General features: G+C 42.5%; 1 protein-coding gene across 2 annotated transcripts in view; it reads right to left on the bottom strand.

The window, feature by feature from the left end:
- SEMA5A (semaphorin 5A) overlaps positions 1–23072 on the bottom strand; it is a 1729347-nt gene that overhangs the window by 118018 nt on the left and 1588257 nt on the right. For both annotated transcript variants that reach the window (XM_085606095.1, XM_085606096.1), the window contains one exon: positions 4844–5062. In XM_085606095.1, the coding sequence (XP_085462221.1) occupies positions 4844–5062 (219 nt within the window). The remainder of the gene's footprint in view (positions 1–4843; positions 5063–23072) is intronic.

Raw genomic sequence — 23072 nt, 5'->3', positions numbered from 1 at the left:
GTGCTATCCAAGCATTTCCACGTGTGACTATCATTGTCTGCAAGGAGCACTCTATGTAGTGCTAGCCCATTAATCTTACTCCATTTGATTCTCCTGCCCTGGTCCTTTGCGTTGTATTGTCCCCCAGTAGTCCTTTTACCTGCTTTAGTGCACAGGCCTAAAATCCCTGTTAATAATTCTAAGGGGTTATGGTCACTAAATGCACTAGGGACTATCGCAAAATGGCTGACCCTGCCGATTAGGGCATTGGAGACAAAGATGTAGTCGATAATGGAATCACAGCCCTGTCCCTTATATGAGGGGGTCATTACGTTTGGTGATCCATCCGCGACTAGATCCATCGTGTGTGTTAAGGCCGATTTGCCCAAGATTGTGCCTAAAGCCATGCCCTCTCTGGAGTGCTCTGTATGCCATCCTTTTATCGAGGGGCAGGTGTCCCATTTACCTCCTTCCCATTTCAAATAAGGGCACGGGTGGGTATTGAAATCCCCCATCAAGATTAGCTGTGTGCTTGAATCCCCTGTGTCGTTTAACCCAGTTAATCTTTCGTCTAGCTCCGCCAGATTTGACATCGAATGTCCTACATTATAAAAATTTATAAAAATGACCTTAAGGCCCTTTGCAATGTATCTTTTGCCCTGGAGACAATCGGAGTCCCACCCCAGGTCTTGCCAACTTCCTGGCAGCGTCAGTGCCGCATACATGATAAGGCCACCTTTTGCTCGACCCATAGGTGATTTACGGGCAGGTACAAAAAACAACTTATATCCCTCCAGAAACAGCCCACTACACTCTGTTTCCCAGGTTTCCTGTAGGCAAATAATTTTATACTCTTTAATAAAGACTTGCCATTCAGGATTAGTGACTTTGGTTGCAAGTCCAGGATAACAGCCTCAACTCTGAGGCTGTTTGGTCCCGGCCGCTACTTCCTCCCCTAGTCCTCCTTTGTAAAGGATTTATCTCCGGACAAATTACCTTTAGGGGTATATCTTCCACCACCCTCACCTGCCCTTTAGGTGTACCAGTTTTTGGGTCCTGAGCATTTTCTCCTATTTTAGATACAGTTCCCAGGTTCCCTTGGGTGTCTCGTGGTCTCTCACCCTCCCTCCTCTCCAGACTCCCCAGTCAATCTTGCTCATCCAGGGCAGAGTAATTATAGAGGGTTGCGAATCTATTTGGGGCCAAGCACATATTCTCAATTCTACTTTTCTTAACTATTCTTGGCCATTGCGAAGTCTGCCCGGGGTCTAGGGTACTGTCCCTGTAAAAGTAATATAGGGGAAGCATCCTTATGCATGACCCTCTTTCACTCTCCCCGTGGCGATTGTCTAGGAGTTCTTTAACTAACCCCGGGTATCTAAAATTTACAATAATGCAATCTCCTGCAAATTTTTTCTCTCCACTCCCAATCCAGGCTACCCTCCTGGCCATGAGAATTTGATCGTGCTGGAATCTCTTTACTGGTATGTTGTTGTTAATCCAGTGCGCAGCCTTATTGATCAAAGTAATGGCCGATTCCTCAGGGTCCTTATTTACACCTGGCACCCCTACCAGCACTACCGAATAGGGACAGGAGGCCGGGGGTAGATCTAATGTCTGAAGTCCTGGGGTGCCCTGGATACAGTCCATACGGTCTGTCCTAAAGGACCTCTTGCTCTCCCTTTGCACCGTAGCGGAGTCTCTGGCCATATGCCGGGTGCCTGGGTAGTCCGGAAGCTCCCTACTCGGGTCCTTATCACTAGGTTTGTCTTTTTTCGGGGGAGTGTCTCTACGCTCGCTTTGTTCTATCTCTGTGTTATTTGTTGCCAAGTTACTACAGTCGATCACTGTGGGGCCCTCCTCTCTCACCTGAGTTGGATCTTTAATAAATTGTGCCCTGTTTGTGGTCACAAGGCTGTTTATGAGCCCCTCCAAATTAGAAATGTTCGCCATTACTGGCCCTAACAGTTGATGGGGAAGTTGTTCCATTTTATTTTCTAATGCTGATATAATTTCTTTAGTCCCGTTCGACCCTTTTTCATGGCAACATTTAGGACAAGCTATATTCTCAGGGTTCTTACTGGTGCCTTTAATGGGCTTGGTCGTCCCCTTCCGACCAGGTTTACTGGCTCGGGTGGGACATTGTGACCCACCCGTCACTAAAGGCCCCGCTGAAGCTTGTTGTCTTTTAGAGCGTGTTATTACCTCTCCACCCGAGCTCTGTGTGGGGTTAGATTCTCCTGTTACTAGCTGATTACTAGACCCCTCCCTTATGACATTCCCCTGCGCAGCTCTTTGTTGTGTAATAGTCCGAATGCCCTCCATGGCAGAGAAACTCAAAGCGGCACGTTGGTTACCATTAGATGACCCTGTCGGACCTGCTCTCGTGATATCCCCCTGCGGGCTTAGATCACTAGTTAGTAGTGTGTCTATGATGTCTGCCTGAGTGTGGTAGACCGGTGAAGGTTCAATTGAGTCTTCCTGTCTACCAGGCGTTAAACAGGCGTCTATATTACCCAATGAGGATCGTTTCTTTGCCAATTGGGAGTCCAGGGAAAGTCTATGCTCGGCCAGTTTGATCTCATGTACTAAGAGCGATTCAGCTCTTGTGATGAAGGCATCAAGGGTCCCTTTGACCCCTCCTTCCGCCCTTGGCTTGGCAGTCTTGTTTTTTACCATGTTTAGGTAACACACCAACTGTTATTCCAAATACAAATCCCTCTGTTTGTGATCTTAATAACTTTTGGTCTAGCACTAGTGTGTTACACTGACAATAGAACAGTGGCACCGTCTGTAATCACTAGCTGGCGTTGTCAAATCAAATACCTGAGCAATGTTCAAGTGTCCGGGTCAATGAGGCGTGGAGCGTAGCAATAGGTCTCCTCATTAGCAACGTCCAGTGTCGTGCCTCTAGCAATCACCGTAGCAGCAAGCCAGTGACGGGAAATGTATCAATACCTATCCGATGGGCAACAGCAAGATGGAAAATGTACAGGACATAGCCCGGCCTCCTTTGGCCCCTGACGGCCACAGACGGCACGCCCTTTGCCCGGGCTTAGCCCGCGCGCGGTCCGGCGACGCGGGGGGTGGAGTTGGTTTTGAAGCGCCTTTGGGCGCGAAATGCTGTGTGTCCGCTTCCGGTGGCCTGCAGCAAAGGAGCCTGGGGAGTGTAGTATTCCGCTCCCTCCTCACAGCGGTCGCGGAAGGGCACCCACGCGACGGCGGGAGGGAGAGGCAGTCAGCAACGGCAAAGACAGCAACCCCCGAGAGGCCAAGGAGGTAAGCAGGTGATCGTAGCAGGTACTGTAATGGGACGCAGACGTGCTGGAAACCCCCGCTCTGCCGGGGGTGGAGTTGGTTTTGAAGCGCCTTCGGGCGCGAAATGCTGTGTGTCCGCTTCTGGTGGCCTGCAGCAAAGGAGCCTGGGGAGTGTAGTATTCCGCTCCCTCCTCACAGCGGTCGCGGGAGGCACCCATGCGACGGCGGGAGGGAGAGGCAGTCAGCAACGGCAAAGACAACAACCCCCGAGAGGCCAAGGAGGTAAACAGGTGATCGTAGTAGGTACTGTAATGGGACGCAGACGTGCTGGAAACCCCCGCTCTGCCGGGGGTGGAGTTTGTTTTGAAGCGCCTTCGGGCGCGAAATGCTGTGTGTCCGCTTCCGGTGGCCTGCAGCAAAGGAGCCTGGGGAGTGTAGTATTCCGCTCCCTCCTCACAGCGGTCGCGGGAGGCACCCACGCGACGGCTGGAGGGAGAGGCAGTCAGCAACGGCAAAGACAACAACCCCCGAGAGGCCAAGGAGGTAAACAGGTGATCGTAGCAGGTACTGTAATGGGACGCAGACGTGCAGCAGAATCATTAATGACACTTTTCACATGCATTCACATGCATTCACTAGCCTGGCACATTTGTCTCTGTTCAAAGCTTTTCTTATCACATTCTTAGCCTTATTTGTGGCTTTCCACTTTACATATACATATTTCATTGACTAGTCAAATTACTGCACTTCCTCATTAGCAAATCCTCTCAACGAGGGAATGTATGGATCCGCCTTTTGAACAATCTCTCATTTATCCACAGAACAGAAATGTCTATTGAAAATAGGATGGCCCAATGATGATGACATCATTATTGATGCTCATGATAAATCTTGCTGTGCTGCACCAGCAGTGTCTAGCTTAGGATCTGCACTGGAGGCACACCTTCCAGTACAAACACATACATCAGCAAAGGGTCAGACATGTAAGATGGGTGCTTTATAATCAAGCACACATATCAGAGTATGATACTGCTTGACACCTTACTTGTCCTTGAATTTACTTAGTGGTGGGATTTCAAGCAACTTAGACCACAATACTTTGATAGATCTGCTTTTTGTACTGGCCCACCCCAGAAATGCCCATTATTTTCACATGGGGGAGGGGTGCAATAAAGAGGTTTGTGTGAAAGTTGTTAGTGCAAACCTTTAGTAAATGAGGGCCTGCATCTCGAGGCTACAAAGTCAAAAACCTACCAATCATACCACATGCATCTGAATTGTGGCCTAACATAAAAAACGTTCTAACACGTATCACAAAATCATACTGTACATGTACCTTGACAGTTGCAGGGGGCATGGAGGAAAGCATGTAGATAGAGAATGAATGAATTGGAGAAAAAGAAATGAATGAGAATCTCATGGGCAGCTGCTCTGAATCATAGAAGCAGGTTAACTGACAGACTCTTAGTTTAGCCAGCATTACTACATTTATCAATATAATATCTGCACATCAAAATGACTACCAAATAGCACATGTCCAAGTGCAAGTCATTTCAAGTCCCACTCACCTATTGTGCATCCCCCCATACATTATTCACAGACTCACCCGGACAAGGCACAATGTTGCATTCCTGATACTCGACAGAGGGACCGAGGCAAGGAAGCCCTCCATACTTCGGCTCGGGGTTGTTGCAGACACGCTTGCGATTCCGTATGCCTCTGCTGCAGTCCCGGCTGCACTGTGACCAAGCATTCCAGGCAGACCAAACGCCATTAACTGTGTGGGCCGAATACCGTCCAGAACGCGCAAAGTCCCCTGAAAGCCCTTGAAAGAAAGAAAGAAGAAAGGTGCCTGATTAATGGAACATGTGTGCATCACATTTTTGGCATTATTTTTCAGACTTTGGACATTCTGACATTAGAGCAGGAAACAGGAATCATATACAAAACAGTGCGCCATATAAGAAAAAAAAAAGCTGGAGCCATATTTATCAAGGGGTTGTGTCGCTTTCGCATTGTGGCAGAAAAGCGACACAACCACTCAGATGCAATTTATTAAGCCACGCAAGGCCCCATTGCGTGGCAGTGTGTGGCTTGATAAATAAATTCAGAGTAACGCGATGCTGCACCAATTGATCATTGCGTTACTCTGCCCCAGGAAGGAGGCGTTCCATGGGTGATGCATGGGTGTTTCCACACAACACCCATGGATTTTGATGCATTCCCAGAATTGCCATTACTGTCAGACATGGGAACGCGCACAAATGCTACGCCTTCCTGGGGGGGCATAACAAGGAGGAATATCTTTGTTTCTCCTCGTTTTTTCCTTCCTTCCTCTTTTTTTCCTTTCCTTTGGAAGTGTGCTGCCTTCTGCAGCACACATAGAAAGAGGAAAATGCCTCAGGTCATTGTTTTTGTGCAACCGAATACACTGAGTATGTGAGTAGTTCTCAAAATCCTAAAACAAGTATATCCTTTTCAAGAACTAATTTCTTCAAATACTCAATCACAGTCTTACATTTGAACAAAAGATGGCAGCCAGGGTACCCAATGACACACCACCTAGAGTAATCATTGTATTATTCTCAACCAAGTTGCCCGGCTCCAACGGCAAGCTGCTCATAGGCCATACATTAGAGACATTTTAAACTGAAAAACAGAGGCAACAACCAAACATGTACATACAAACAGTCCAAAGCAAGACTATTAGATTCTTTTCATATGTATTGTTCTTTTATTCAGGTTCTATATCGGAAAACAAGTGCAGCCAACGCGTTTCACCTTAACAAAGGCTTCCTCAAGGCAACTTCATCCATCCACTAGTGCCTGCCAGTATGGATAAGCAAATTCGCAACGCACAATCAAAAAACCAAGGCACAAGGTATACCAGCAAAATTCCTTAGTACAAATTATATGTAAACTTCAGTCAGTACGGTCAACCCAAAGATCATACATGCCGTGAAGTTAGAAGAAGTATCAATCCAAAACTTCGAAGTCAGCCAATAGAGACGTGTTTGGCACAGACATCACGAGTCCTTCATAGTGTTTGGTTGGTGCCTCTCTTTTACAGTCTTATATTTATCTGCTATTTCATCAGCTGGTGCATTATTAGGACCAGTTCTAGCTGGTTTTTGTGTCAGCCAACAACCACAACCATACCGTTTAACCACAAATCTCCAGGAACCACAATCTCAAACAATGATTTCAAATCTGATTACAACATCTGAGAAACGTTTGTCAGTATTATGTCCCTTATTGAATCACTTTGCTGAATCCTCTCGCAACTTCAGGAAATTGTGTGTAAATTCATTTGCTTGAGTCCATGGAACATGTACACAATTCCCTGCATGAACTTCTCTCAATGGAAATTCCAAACCAGTCCCCACTCCAACCTCTGAATCACTTTCAACATTTCTCACCCTAACTTCGACCTCTTTCATCCTCTTTTTCTTTGCTGTCCCCTTTTTCCATCTTTGCCAATATTTTTTCAAATCACTCAAATCTTGAGATTTCTCAACTAAATCTTTAATATAAGCTCTCAGAGTAATCAAACCCATTTCCCTAATTTCATCCTGTGTCAAATCCATTTTAAAATTTTACTCACATTCTTCATTTTGCTGATGTCAACTTCTAATACATTAGCTAACTCCTCTAATTCACCATGTGCATCATTCGCATATCTGGCTGCTTCCTTGATCAAATTTCATCAGCATTGTAAGTCAACAGCCTAATCAAATCGACATTACCCTGAAGCATCTCTCCAAATTAAATTTTTAGAATCCCTATGATAATTTCTTTAGGAGGAGTCTCAGCTATCACTAGTCCCTCTGGTGTAAAAACCTGTCTCTGAGTATCAGTCCATATATCTCTGCTCGCACTAGGCACTGCTGTCATTACCAACTCTGTTTGTGCACATCTCAGTACCCTCACATTGTCTCCCCCAGCACCTGTGCCTATTCCTGCAGTCCCATAAGCAGTACCTTTCACTCCATCTGTTTATGGAGGAAGTCTAGAATTCAAAATCTCACTTACAAAATTTTCAACATCTTCATATTCATCTGCATCTGCTTTTCTTTTTTCTTTATCCTGCTCTCCTTTTATGTAACTATAGCTAGAAATGTCTTTACACATACAAATCATTTCTCCTCTCCAATTTTTACCTTGTCGACCCATTTCACTTTCAAGTCAATGTTTAAAGTCGATGTCTAAATTATCATCACCTCCTTTGCTGCTTTCTTTCTCTCTTTTTCTGCAGCCATACAATCCCACTGAATAAGTGCCTCAAACTGTGTAGCTCTATGTGTAAGCTTCATATCATACATTGTTTGTCTCAAGAAATCTATTTTTCTAACATTACCCTCTCATGGAAATTGTAAAGCTACATCATGTTAAGTGCATTTATTCTGGTCTGAAATCCAGGTATAGTATCCAATCTCTTTCATCATTTCATTGGTTGGATTTATTTCCTCTGGTAATTTCTGACCCCCCCCCAGTTACCACAGTAACCTTAGTCTTTACCAACAAGCTTACCATTCTTCCTCCTACTCAAAACAACCCAAAAATCAGCTCAGAATCACAACAAACAACGTAGAGAACAATGACCAGTCGCAGAGGGGCTCTGTCAAATGTCAACATATCACAGCATGGTTCCTCATCAACCCATTAATTAGAGCACTGCTTTGTGGTGACATCATCAATCCCAGTGTGGCTCCTTGGTTGAGCAACCAATCACAGCACAACTTATCCATAAACAAGAAAACAATTACATAGCCTCTTTAAACTCAAATAGCTAAATACACCTCTTGTCTGTTTACTCTAGAATAGAAATGTTGGGCTTGAACCTTTTTTGCAGGGTCATCCAAGACCTTTTGCCTTCACCCCTACATTTTTGCTGAATTCATTTTTGTTAGCCCTAGGACTGCTAACCAAGTGCTTATGCTCTCTCCTTAAAACAAGGTAGACTTGGCTTATACCCAAATGACATATTTAATTTACTTATAAGTCCCTAGTAAAGTGTCAATACCTGTGCCCAGTACCTGTAAATTAAATGTTACTAGTGGGCCTGAAGCACCGATTGAGCCACCCACTTAAGTAGCACTTTAAACATGTCGGGCCCGATTCACAGAACTAACTTAAGACAAAATCCTAAACTTACTACCATTTTGGTATTCACATAAGGCACTTACTCATTTTGGTATTCACAGAAGGCACTTACTCATTTCGGTATTCACAGAAGTTAGGAGTCCTAACTTTAGGACTCCTAAATGCCTTCTGTGAATACTGAAAGTCTTAAAATTAGGATTTTTCTCAGTTTAGTAGTAGTATAGTTAGGACTCCTAACTTTAGGACTCCTAAATGCCTTCTGTGAATACCGAAAGTCTTAAAATTAGGATTTTTCTCAATTTAGTAGTCCTAAGTCTAAATTTAGGACTACTAAATTGAGAAAAATCCTAATTTTAAGACTTTCGGTATTCACAGAAGGCATTTAGGAGTCCTAAAGTTAGGAGTCCTAACAATACTACTACTAAACTGAGAAAAATCCTAATTTTAAGACTTTCGGTATTCACAGAAGGCATTTAGGAGTCCTAAAGTTAGGAGTCCTAAATTTAGGACTACTAAATTGAGAAAAATCCTAATTTTAAGACTTTCGGTATTCACAGAAGGCATTTAGGAGTCCTAAAGTTAGGAGTCCTAACTATACTACTACTAAACTGAGAAAAATCCTAATTTTAAGACTTTCGGTATTCACAGAAGGCATTTAGGAGTCCTAAAGTTAGGACTCCTAACTTCTGTGAATACCGAAATGAGTAAGTGCCTTCTGTGAATAACAAAATGAGTAAGTGCCTTCTGTGAATACCAAAATGGTAGTAAGTTTAGGATTTTGTCTTAAGTTAGTTCTGTGAATCGGGCCCGTCATGTCTGCTATTGCAGTCTATGTGTGCAGTTGTAAACTGTCATTTCAACCTGGCAATGTAAACCTTTTGTCAGGCCCAAACCTTCCTTTTCTATGCATATATATCACTCCTAGGATAGGGTGAAATTTGTTTTTCACAACTGCAAGGCCTACCTCTCCCATGTGATAACATTGGAGTCACCTTATTACATTTTATAAGTGTATTTTCCTAATGGGATCAGGCAGCCCTTCATATTTGGTGCCTCTGGAATCACAAATTAAAATCCTAACTTAAGGTGAAGTCAGATTTTGAATTCCCAATTCAGAATGTGCCACTTTTAGAAAGTTAGCATTTTCTTGCCTGCAGCCTGTCTATGGGTCACATGACTGGGTGTAGCTGACAGTTGGGCTTTGTGTATTCTCTGTTGACAGCCACACAGAAAGGGGGATTAGGTGTGACTGGATGGGCCATCACTGGCAGGATGGGTAGGATTAGCTGGACCCATCACTGTCCTGCCCCACACAAAGGGCTGCATACCTCCTGTAGTTAGTCTGGAGCAAGGGCAAGGAAAACACTTCAAAGGCATGCCACTAGAAGCTTTTCCACACTTCAAAGGCGTAACAGGGTATATATGCTGGACCTTAAACGCCATCACTTCAGTACATTTCTGGACCTGTAGACACAGCCAGGAAGAAAGAATGGTGTGCCACGTGCTGAACTGCTGTTCTGAAGGAACTGCTGCCCTGCTGACCTGATTCCTGCTGTCCTCTTGCCTGGGTGAAAAGGACTGTACCTGTAGCTCTTGAACCCAGAACCCAGAGTAACTCCAAAGGCTTGTTGGTGGCTGGTGTCCTGATCAGACGATTCAGGGACATCACAGGCTTCCAACAACCTTGAATCCAACACCTGTACTCTGCCATCTGTGAGTTCTGACCTCTCAAGCTGTGCATCCCCAAATACTAGACCCTTGGAAGTGTGTTTGAAGGTCTTTAACCCAAGCCCAGCGTGGTCCTCATCGGAACCACACGAAGCCATGCAAAGCCCCGCCAAGTCTCACCACACAGATGCCAGCCTTATCAAAATTGACGTAGAGCAGTGCGAAGCACAGCAAAGCCTAGCTACACTGATGTCAACTCATTGGAACCTACGCAAAGCGATGCCAGGCCCCTCCAAGCTTTGCCGGACAGTCCCATCAGACTGTCGCAAAGTGACACCATGCCCCACAGAGCCTCACTGTACAGCTTCCTAAGAGCTGACACTGGATGACACAAAGTCTCACAAAGCAACACAGAGCAAATCGCACACCAGTATTTGAGGTAACGTGTTTAACTGACTTAAGTGGATCCCTGTAGCCAGCTCACGCTTCATTTTGGTCAGCATGAATTTGTGACTTTGTCCCAGTACGGTACAACCAGATAACCACAATTGGTGCTTTTATGCGCTATTTTTACTAAAATCTTTAAAATGGCACATCTCCAGTTCTACTGCTTGGCTCTTTGTCATTTTGGTCTCGTTTTATTTATTCAAAATTACTCTATTTTTTCAACTTGGTGTGGGATCTTTTTGTGTGTGGTTTTGCTCTTTTACTGTTTCAAATATTGTACAAATACTTTACAGTCACATTGCCTCTAAGTTAAGCCTGGCTGCTCTGTGACAAGCTATCAGAGGGTTGAGTACAGGTTAATTTAGGGTTGGCTTATACCTCACCATGACAAGGACTGTGGTTGCTGCTTGACCAGGGCTCACACCAAAGTCAACCAACAACACAATTTCTCACAGGAAAGAAAAGTCAAAATAAGACAATTCAATCAAAACTGTAAAGTTTAAGAAGCAAGAACAAAACTCCAAGAGAAAACCACTATTCACACTAGGTAGATCCCTGTCCAGTGGAAATCCACTCAAGTCAGTGCACCTGTTCCGAGCACAAGAACAAAATAAACCAAACAAAATTAGACATACTACCTAGAAAAATACATTTGTTAGTTCAGAACCCCTATCAATGTGTAAGCGGCCCCTCGCTCCACACACCACAATTACAGGCTATTGCTGTATCTCGAGATCTTGGACTTTGATGAGTCTGATAACCAAACCAACCAATAACCCAACAAACCCCAAAAGCATTTACAAATATGAATAATACATTGACACTACATTGATCAATCCATCAAATAAACCCACAGAGGAGGGAAGTTATCCCGAAACCCGAGCCATGTCTCGGGCGATATTTTTAAAACCCGGGATATGTAGCGGGTCTAGAGATTATCCATTTAACAAGTACTTACTTGCACCCACTGGGGTGAACCACTCAAGAACTTCATGTACCAGCTAACCATGGGGCAACCCGGAGGAGGAGCTAGCGGTGTGCGCTCCATTGCGGTTGTTTAAATAAACCCACAGTTATCATCGCATACCCAAATAACTCACAACAGAAACAGAAATCCATCTTTCAAACTCACTCTTTAATAAGCATTCATAGAATCAATTCTACCTATTCATACTTACACTCCAAATCATACAGGAAACATCAGATTGTCACTCCTGAGGAGTCTCCGTGACACCAGACTTTTGGCAAAGTTCCCAAAACTTCCTTTTCCTTTGAACTAGGCATTAAAACCCCCAAATCACTGGAAAAGATTCTGACCTACTTATAGGGATCCTAACGAGTAAGGAGGTGCTCTTACACAACCATCAGCTGCTACCAGATTTGTGAGAGTCTGAATCCCAATAATTTACTGAACTCCAATATTTTGATCACCTCACAATAATCTCTGGAGATTCGACTCCAGCACTCTTGATCAGGCATTAAGAGACATCACCCTCCACAACATCAGGCCCAACCAATTAGAAGAGTAAATCACAATAGTGACTGGGACTACTCATGAACTGTGTTCTACATCAATGAAACGTTAGAGTTTTATTACAAGAATTTAGAAAAGGCAATACAGAGTAAATGAATTCTCACCATGAAGTCGCAGATACAGAGGTACAAATTCAAATATTTTAAATTAACATTAATCATTGTCAGGTCCTTAAAGAACATTAAAAGCATTTTGTAATTAGGGAAAGAAGACTCTCCATAATCGAATAGAGTTTGTGAGGAAAACAAAAGTCTCACCCAAACGGAGAGAGTTCTATGCGAAAAAAATAGAAGTTGCCCCCACCCACATAAAACCAGTGATTTTTGTACACGTTTTACACTGACTGTCATGTAGTTCCTAAGAATCCCCAGGTGGAAGAGGTGTGGCGCAGCTGCCAGGGTGCCTGACTCCAGACCACAGGGTTCACGGTTTGATCCTTGGCTCTGACGGCAGCTTAGCCCAGCACCATGTGACTCTAGGCAATAGCTTGCTTAATCTTCCAGACAGCCCCCAGCGCCGGGACACCTCTCCGGAGGTAGCTGTGCGCTTTACAAATGCTGGCAATTACATTTTACCTGTACATTTTAGATGACCTAACTGAGGGCTTGGTGTCCAAACCGTTCCAGACACCCCCACAGGATATGTCAGCCGTTAGACCAGCTATCTCTACAGTGCCACTACTACCCCCCTGTATCTTACAGTGGTGTAGGTAGTCTCTGGCAACCACTGAACATGGCAACCCTGATTCCTCAGGGATCGTGGAAAACAGTACAGTGCTTTTCGCTCAGTCACTCGTGCTTACTTATTCTCAGAAATTACACAGTATGGCGATTAGGAAGTTTCAATAACTATTTATTGGTCCAGTGTCAGACTTGAGTAAAACATATCTGCTGCAACAATTAGGAGACAGAAGCATACAACATAAATTGCAAGTACCAATATAGTAAACAGTAGATACATTTCTACCATAGTGCATATATAGTTCAGATAAAACAGTAGCATTTGCATATTCCTAAAAGTGCGCGCCCTAAGTAATTTGCTGAAATGTAAGTAGCCTAGATCTGTATGTGTAGCATGTATATGCGCATAGATATATATAAATGTATATATGTAGCCAAGAATCCCCTAGGGAAGAACCATCCCCCTCACCTGATGTTGGAGAACGAAGGACCCCTTTGAGGATAACTCCCCGCAAGGGATGTCAGACCACTGCGTGTCGAAGATTTAGCATGCAGGACCCCGTGTCAGCTCGGAAGGAATTCTCCTCTAATTTGCAGGGGGGGGGGGGGTAAGAGTCTTTTATACTAGTGTTGTCACTCCAAGGTTTCTTCTAAATCGATATGTTTTGAAAACAATCATATATGTTTTGAAAACAATCAAATGTTTCTCCAAACAAATGCGATCATGAACAGTGGGTTGTTGGCTAAGGATTAAAAAAGTGGTGAGCCTTATACAGAATAATTCTGCTGTGCCTGAGGACATGCTTATGTAGGTCAGGAACAGGGATTATGATAGAATACTACGAGCCTGGTGTCGAAGAGACAGGAGCAAGCTACTAGGTAAAAGGTCACCTGTTGAGAACTGTTATTGTCATGTGGATGGGACAATGTATCTAAAAAGGGGCATACATGACAGGACTATCCTAAAGGACTTGACATGACAATGAGGAAAAACTTCATATTCAGCATAGCATGACTATCAACAGCACATCTGAGACAAAATAGAAAATGAATCATCAAAATTAGATTTATAACACACAGTCTCGCCCCACAACTATTTCAGCAGTGTTAAAAAAAACTGATAATGACAGGAAGTGATTTTTTTTTTTTTGTTCCATGCAGATCTGTGAGCCAGAACAGAGCGGACAGGGCTGGGTTCTGTGACCAGAGCAGAGTGAGGAGTGGTTTGCACTCCTCTAAGGGCGCATGACAGTTAGGCCTTCTTGGACCGGCCAAACCCTCATGCGCACCTAGCATGAACTCCAGGGGGCTGTGTTGCACAGCCCCATGGAGAACATGCCCGGGCTCCCAGGCAGTGCCTGAGTGGTCAAACAGCCAAGTCAGACCAATCACAACGCTGCTCATGCAGCATCGTGATTGGCTGGGAGAGTATCGGAGCCTGGGTGCTCGCGGTGCTTTCCAACCGATGAAGAGGACGAAGGAGAGGCGTGCAGTGGTGAAGGGGAAAGTACTTTTTTTTTTATCCATTCCCACCCCCAACCCCACGCTCCACCCCCCGTTCCAAGGCCGTCGCCAATGATAGCACTAGCCCACTCCCAATAAAAATCAAGAATCTTCCATTACCTTCCACAGCAAATGAAATCCAGAGATGCAAAACACAATATAAAACATTCACTAGCAAAGACCAGTACATTAATGTGCCAGCAAGCTGTCATCAGAACATTTAGAGATGCCCTTCAAATCGTTACATCAAGAACATGATGGGAAGTTTCATTTACAATATATACTATCTAAAGAAAGTCGTACTGCATAAACTATAGGGAGAGAAGACGTGCAGGGAGACATTGATTAGGAGAGGACAGAGCAGCAGCAGAATGAACAAAATACTAGAATCTGCATCCACTTTTAATAAAATTATGTCTTCATTAAAATGTGGCATAGCTAAACTACATTATTGATCATACATACTAACATTGCTATGAATTTATGTTAAGTGCAACGTCATTAGTTCATCGGTTACGACCATATTCGTTATAAACATTATTTCGCACACATTATTGATTACTCAAAATTGCACGTTGTTAAAAAGTTTAACATGGTGATGCAGGCGCGTTTACTGATTACACGTGGTTAAATAACATCAGGTGCCACTATCACCAGATGGTTAGGTCCTTTAAAGACGCATGATCTATGTGTAAATCAATCAGAAAGGAAAACAAATGTTTATGTTCTATTGCTCCGTCCAATTTCGTATAACAACGGCTCTGATATCTTTCACATGCATACCGCGATTCGCTCTATGTCGAGTAATTTTTCAAAAATGGCTTGAAGTTACTACCTTAATGAGGGTTATCAGCTATAAGTGTTTACATTATGTTTAGGCACAAATGTATGCATTAGGGTGCTTTTACATAAATTGATTTAAGAGATTACGAATTTTCTAGGTCTTCTCTCTACGGTTTAAGCATGTATCCAAAGCTAGTTAATGGGAACAGAGATCTTACGCTGAGATTCCTGTATACAATTTCTTTGGTGTTACCGACATATAAATACATAAAGCTTATTATTGTACAATACCGTTGCATAGTCACTTCTGCCCTTTTAAATAATAGAGTTATGACTGACTTACAATAGAAGAGGGCTGTTCCTGGCTCTGCGGGCCCTCTTGCTGGGGAGCGTGGAAGGATGCTGACAGCTTTCCTGAGCATTACTCCATCTCCACCACAACCGCAGCATAAAACATGCGCTCCCTTTTGGTAACAGAAGCTGTCATTTCCAGTTAAGATTGGTTTCAAGCCTGTCCAGGCAACCGATATTCCCAGAGTGACATAGCGTGATGGAACAGCTCCTTCCAGCAACAACTAAAAATGTATTTCAGTCAGCACATCGCCTCCATAAATCAGCACCACAACACTATTACCTGCTCAGATAACTACAAGCAAAAATCCTTTTAAAGAAACGTGGCCCTATTGCTGGAAATCAACTAAACACCTTAAAGCACTAGACTCAAAATCAGATGAATTACGTATGAATATATTAAATAGATTTATCTGGCCATTCACTGATGGGCATCAAGTCCTAAAATATTTATATCGCATTTGAGCAGTTATATTATTGAATTTCAACTAAGGTGTAAAGTCATACAGAAGCGACTTTTACAGCTTCAAGCTCTGCTGCATTAGACTGGCCTGTCTCGGTCTCACCAAGCACTTTCTCAAATGATGCTCTTTTTAAATTCGCTGCTCAGACTATTCTTCTTTATGAGCCAATCCCGAGTTGCACCGTGCAGGGGTGCTGCAATTTCTGGGCCTGGAATTGCAGACGCCTGCCAGTAACTGAAACTCCATACAGTCCAGTTACAAGTTATTCTGACTCGAATGAGTACTAGTTTTTTTTTTTTTGGTTTAAATTCTTTATTGCGTGATTAATAAAAATCATTGCAATCAAAACAACTTCACAATCACAAATATATAAAAACAGAGGAAATCTGTACATCAAATATTATTAATAATTGAACCAATGCATTCATAAATATCCGATAAAATCGAACATAAACCAGATCATGCAATAAAAACTGATTCCAAAGAGGAACAAATTAATTTTTAGAAACATCAATAATTATTATAGCAAGATATTGCACATATTACATATTAAAGTGCCAACGTGAATGAATATTTAATCCAGAGCTCAATGACAATGATAAAGTGCATCAATTATGTCTGACCCAGGGTTGTTTCTAGTAGAAAGATTCAACTATTACTATAGCAAGATATAGCACCTATTTTGTGTTAAAGTGCCAACATGTCATTAGTTGAAATTTCATAATTCCATGACCTTAGTAAAGTGTAACAAATATATCTGTCCCAAAATAGATACAATAAGTTCAGTTTGCACTACTAGATGTCTGACTGAATTTAATACATCTCAAACTGGCGATACCAAACATTTTTCACCTGCATTTAAAAATGTTATTAGCTGAAATAACAACGGAATAGAGTCACCAGATAAGGACCTAACAAGTGCCTGGAGTGCTGATCTAACCCCAATCTTCAAAAATAGGTGTTTCAAATAATAACACCAAATTTTAATCAATTTAGGACACACACATACCATATGGACTAATGATTCTTGTGGCCATCTGCATAATCTGCAGTTAGTATCTGCCCATTGCTCAATCCAGGGCTACATACACTCTTTTGCTGGATTTATTCCCATTCGTAGATTAAAAAAACTATTTTTTATATTAGCAGAAAAATATGCCGTCAAAAAGGGCTGAATTCCTAACGACTGATATGAATTAATCTCATACCAAGCATGTATTTTCCCTGCTTATACGGTTTTATCCAATTTAAGAGATTCAACTTTAATTTGTTTTTTTATAAGTAACCTATAATTGGACGGTGTCAATTCCTGAAGTGCTAATATGGATAGACTTATTTATATCAATACAACAGTAATCCCCCAGGGAGGCAGGGGCAGCAGAAAACATAGAGAACATACATTTAAAAACAAAGGTACTAACATGCAGACCTGTTTAACTGGGTCAAAAGCAGCATGGGGATACGCATTCCAGGCTGAATATCAGGCCATTTCTGCTCTCATTTGCCACCTCCATTCAGCAGGTGGTAAATGGATGTGGGGGATTGCTGCAGGCCAGGGACATGGGCGAGGAGGGTATCTGGGGCTTGGGGGGCATTGTTAAAAGGCATGCAGGGTGTTCCATGATCTCCCTGTGCTGTAGGAGGGGTGAGGTAGGGGCTAGGCTGCGCTTGTGCCCCCAACCTTCACTCAAAATGCACTCAATTTTACTAGGTACACCACACCCCCTTCCTAGTAAAACTCTGCTCAAGGTTCCCGTACCAGTACTCCACAGGAATACCACGCCACCTGACTTGTTATTGGTCAGTAACTTTTCCAAAGTTTGAATTTCACATGCGACCCCGTTTGAATTCACATTAATTCACTGAGCAAGAAAGTATTGTTCAAAAATAATTATGTGATTCCAGGCAAACTAAACTAAAAAAAATAGAATTTAGCCTTTTAAATATCTTTCCCTGTTTCAAATTGAGATCAGGATCGTCCCTAGATTTCTCTTAATTAATATTGCAGTGGAACTCATCATTTAAAACCGAACATGCTCTCTAATATTTTTGCATGTGTAAACTATTCCATATTGTGGTTGCCCTTACCAATCGTGCTAGCAGGAGGAATGGTGCACAAGCAATGGCTTACTTTTCATGATCAGAAAGAGTTTGTAGACAAGGGGGAAACAAATTGAAAACGTGTTCATCGTATTTGAAACAGAAAGAGTGGCACACATGCACAAAAACACGCTGCTCCAGTCCATCCTACGCATAAAATCCGACATGGAATGTGTGATTGGTTAGTCATTGCTTTATGCCCCGTGAGCTTAAAGTAGTAACAACATAAGTTCACAAATTCTTCTGGAAGTCTAAGTATGGCATGATATTTAGTGACATGCAGTGACAACCACCGTGACGGTGGCAAATATTGTTGCGAATGATTTCAAACAGAAGCCTTCTTTAGATCATGCTGAAGAAAGTGAATTTCACTCCACAAATTAAATTTTACTTATAGGAGCGAGGGATTCACAATTGTATTTATTTATTTATTCAAAAGATCAACACATCGCATAGTATCGCATATGAAAGTATTCAGGCACTTTATGTTTTTTTAACCCTTTCTACATTATTATCCAGGCCAAAATGCATAGAATACAGATAGAGCTTTCAAATAACGACTCAGCATACATAATATCAAGTCAAGTCAAGAAAAACTTTATTCGGTTTAAAAATAAAAACCATGAAAGTTACAACATCAGAATAAAGATTTACACAAGGATGATATTAAAAAAGAAAATCGACGGGGCATATTATAATTCATCCCAGCCCAATCGTTTTCCGAAGTTTAAAAACAATTTAAAAAAAGCTTAAAAGTAAGGTAACAATTAGAACAGTTTCCATTCGTTGGAATTCCAAAAAAGCAGGACGACATTGATTAAAATTCATTTCTTTAAGGAGTGGTATAATCAACTGCCTACGAGGTCAAGAGTAATATTTACAGAAAAATAAGATATGAATATCAGATTGGAGTGAGAATTCATCACACGGACACAGGGGAAGATTACGCGACCATAAATTCATTTCTGGGAAGGTCAGGAATCTAAACAAAATATTCAACCTAAAGCGAGTCAAAAGAAATTGATCATGATTAGACATCGACAAGGTTAAATAAGGCTGTACTTTAAAATGGGTTGACACACAGAGGTGCAGGATAACTGAGTTTTTCTTCTCTTCCTCTTGTCTTCTTTTGTCCTCGAGGTATTCCATACACAGCTTAGACAATAGATTTCTAGATGTATTGACCATTGAGAGTGGGTCTTCATAAAAATGTTGGCATCCAATATTAACCATAACATTTTTAACATAGTTCAACCAGTCAGACCTGCCAACATAGTCCAGGGTTAAAACATCCCGTAGGATGGCCCGGTTCATGACGCACTCCCTTATAGTCCAGACCCTGTGCCACAAAAGTATGGGTTGAATTCTAATAATATCAGAAATATAGGTTAAACGCAATTGAATGTGGCATATATATGTCGCAACACTTTGGGGGACTGCCAAAATATACCTCAGAAACCTATTCTCAACTTTTTGGATTAAGTCAATATTGGAATACCCCCAAAGGGCCGACCCATATGTGGCTACCGAAATACAAGTAGCCTTATATATTGTTAGAATTTCCTTAGTTGGTTTCTTGCCCAGTTTTTTAATAAAGTTTTTCAAGGCCATTATGGTTTTTTGGAACAACAAAGTTCTGGCCTTGACCGCACTAGTCCATGCCCCAGTATCGTGAAACAAAACTCCAAGATAAGAAAAAGTATGGACAACTTCCAAAGGAACGTTGTTCAGAAACATTCTTTTTTTCTGCTTTCCAGTACCATTTCCACAGTACATAGAGAAAGTTTTATTACAGTTGACTTTCAAATCAAGACTAGACATAAAGGTCTCAAATGAATTTACCAAATTTTGCAGTGCCATAGGGGTGCGGGCCATCAGGACCGCATTATCCGCATACAGGAGCGCAGGAACAGACCTCCTCCCAACCTTAGGCATGTCCTCACACTCCTGCAATAAATGGCGCTCCAGACCATTTATGTAAAGCAAAAATAGGAAGGGGGCCAGGACACAGCCCTGGCGCACACCCCGACCTACCACAAACCTTCTGGTACACTGACCCCCGTTACCAAAACGGACCGAGGCCGTAGCCCCAGAATATAGGTCTTTAAGAAAGCAAATAATGGGATCTTCCACACCCATTTGCTTCAGAATTGCCCATAATTTGGAATGAGATACACAATCGAAGGCCGAAGAAAGGTCCATGAACGTAAAATACAGACGTTCGCCTTTTATCCTTGTATATTTGGATTGGAGGATCATTAAGTTTAGGCATTGTTCGATTGTGCCGATGCCCTTTTGGAATCCATACTGCAAATCACTCATTAAATCATTTTTCTCGACCCAGCTTTGTAGTCTTGCCAGGACAATTTTCCCCAGTATTTTTATGGATGAGTCCAAGAGGGAGATAGGTCTGTAACAAGCAAAGCTTTGTCTATCTCCCTTCTTGTGAATGGGTACAATGATCGAGGTGAGCCAAGACGGATTCAGGCCCCCTGCTAGTGCAGCATTAAAAAGCTGCATCAGCAATGGGCCGCATACCTCAAGATTTGCCTTAAACAGATCTACAGGGATCCCATCCGGCCCTGCCGCCTTGCCACCCTTCATTGCCTTCAAGCCCGCAATAACTTCCTCCAAGGTTATTACTAGTCGTTCATTCCCTTCATCCACAATGGTCCTTACTGGAGAATCTTTGACATAGCATACATCTTGTGATTTGTAAAGAGATGAAAAATGCTCCACCCAGTCCTCCTCCGCAATGGCAATCTCTATACGTGCTTTGGAGTTGTCGTAGAGGAATGGAGTATTTACGGCCCTCCAGAATGCAGATGCATCCTTTGATAGTGATGCTTCGCAAAGAACTACCAGGGCCTCTTTTTTAATGGCATTTTTCCTGTTTTTTAGGGCTTTGTTGTACTTTACCCTACAGTCTCTTACTTATGAGGGATTACGTGGTGTCCTGTGAATTGCACATTTAAGGTCAGTTAGAGACCGGGTACAGTCTTTATCAAACCAACTTGTATTACCCTTAGTCCTCTTCCTTACCTCCACCCACAGATTATCCTTTATTGTGGAAGCTATTATATTAAAATGATCAATTATCGTCTCACTATTAGATTCTTGGTCCAAACAGATGGCGAAGCTGTCTGGGCAGGCATTTACCAGCCTACCCAAAAACATTTCCGGGACCACCTTGCTCCACTTTAAATTATACCCATTCTGTCTACCTAAGACTACGTCAGGGGCAGTACGCACAGAGGGTACATCTTCGTGCTGATTAAAGAAGTTTACAACCTCCATTATTTGGGGCAGATGATCACTTATTGGTAACTCCAAAATATTGGAATCGAGAATCTTATGATTACAGTTATTTGAGGCAATAATAAAATCAATTGTGGAGTAAGCACCTCTACCAATAAACGTAGGTACAAAGGCTGTGGGTATCTGTGCAATTTCATTTACAAAACCCAAATCATACATGAACAGTATGTCATTTAGTAAGTCCCCAAGCAAGGAATGATTAAAATGAGATGGATTTATATCCTGTTCTGTTGTTAAACCGCAGATGCCCTGAGGTCCATTAGGGCAAAGTTTGCAATTAAAATCCCCCCCCCCCCCATAAGATCATAAAATCCCTGCCGATTTTGTCTGTTTCGTGTTGTATATCCTCCCTCAGCATTATTAAGATGCTAGGGATTTCTTTCCTAGGGATGTTATTATAGAAATTTATAAAAACAATACTAAACCCTATCTTGTTTCTTAGGGTTATTAGTTGATAAAAACTAGTTTTGGGCGTGAACTGTACATTGACGCAGTTGAGCTGATTTGATACCAGGGTGAGTAAACCACCCTTAGCTCTTCCATGCTGGCTACCCTCTGCCGGGGTGACAAAGCTTCTGTACCCATTAAAGAACACTGGGTCTGTAGACCAGGTTTCCTGAAAGGCCAATATATCGTGCCCTTCTATAACAGTTTCCCAGGAGGGATTTGAAATTTTCTCCTTTAAACCTGCCACATTCCAAAAGAGGAATGTGCAGGTTTTCCTTATTTCATTGACCCGGTCTTCACATAAGAGATCCTTAACCATAACCTTTCCGATAAACTTGTGGCAAGGGCCTTCATTTATTCCCTCAGCCTTAGCATCAAATTTACTTCCTTCCTCGCAGCAGTTATTCCCATTTTCGATATTAAACACGTTGAGGCCAATTCGATTTATTAAACTGCCCTCAATGGGAATCAAGGACTTCTGCGCGTTGATATTGTCACAATCAGTATTGGCGTGCCCCCCTGAGGCTAAGAGTATACTATCGCGAAAAACCTTTTCGTGTCAATCCACACAATCAAGGTCCATAAAGGCCTCAAAACGATTATAAGTTGGTATGTTGTGGAGAAACGGAACCGTACCTCTGATGGCCCGTAGGGAATTATCACCATAAGTCAAGCCTCTAGTATAGGGAAAATGGTGCCTGAGGTTGAAATTGGGAGGATCAGCTGGTTGTCACATTGGTGTCCAGCTGGAATCGTGACACATATAAACAGGCCTACTCATGGGATTCCTTCTTGTCTCATTTTCCTTACAACTTTGGGCCAGAGGATAGGGGTAGAAATAATTTAAGTAGTGGGTGGAGATAGAGTCATTACTACTTACAGCAAACCAGTCCCCAATATGCCTAACGGCTCTATGGTCTCTAAAATTTATAATAATCGCGTCACCTGATTTATCTTTGGGGCGAGCCCCTACCCAGTTGCAGCGCCTAACATGTAAGATTTCCCCGTTTATGTGGGCAGGCAGAGATCTGTTATTACTCAGCCAAAAGATAACTTTGTTCCTTAGAGCTTGATGGTCTTCCTTGTTATCAGGAGGAAGCTCCGGGACTCCCACCATAACAATCACGTACGGGACAGCTTCCGGGGGTAAGTCTACGATACTATGGGTATTCCTGGTTTTATTGCTAATATTTCCTACCTCCCTATCCTTATTGGGTTTAAATGCCTTATGTTGAGAGGGTTACATTTTTTCTTCCTGGATCGGGTTAGCTAGTTTTGAATCTCCTATTTTACTTAAAGATTCCGTCCTCTTGACAGACTTAGTGAGTGGCAAGAGAACGGTTGACGCCTCAGGTTGGGAAGGGGAAGATAAAGATTGTCTACTCTGGATAGATTTAACGGTAGTTGCAGAGCATGATGAAATTGGAGGGATTGATA

This window comes from Triturus cristatus, chromosome 5_1 (genome assembly GCF_964204655.1).
Source record: "Triturus cristatus chromosome 5_1, aTriCri1.1, whole genome shotgun sequence".
Taxonomy (NCBI): Eukaryota; Metazoa; Chordata; class Amphibia; order Caudata; family Salamandridae; genus Triturus; species Triturus cristatus.
This window is presented reverse-complemented; position numbering and strand designations above follow the sequence as displayed.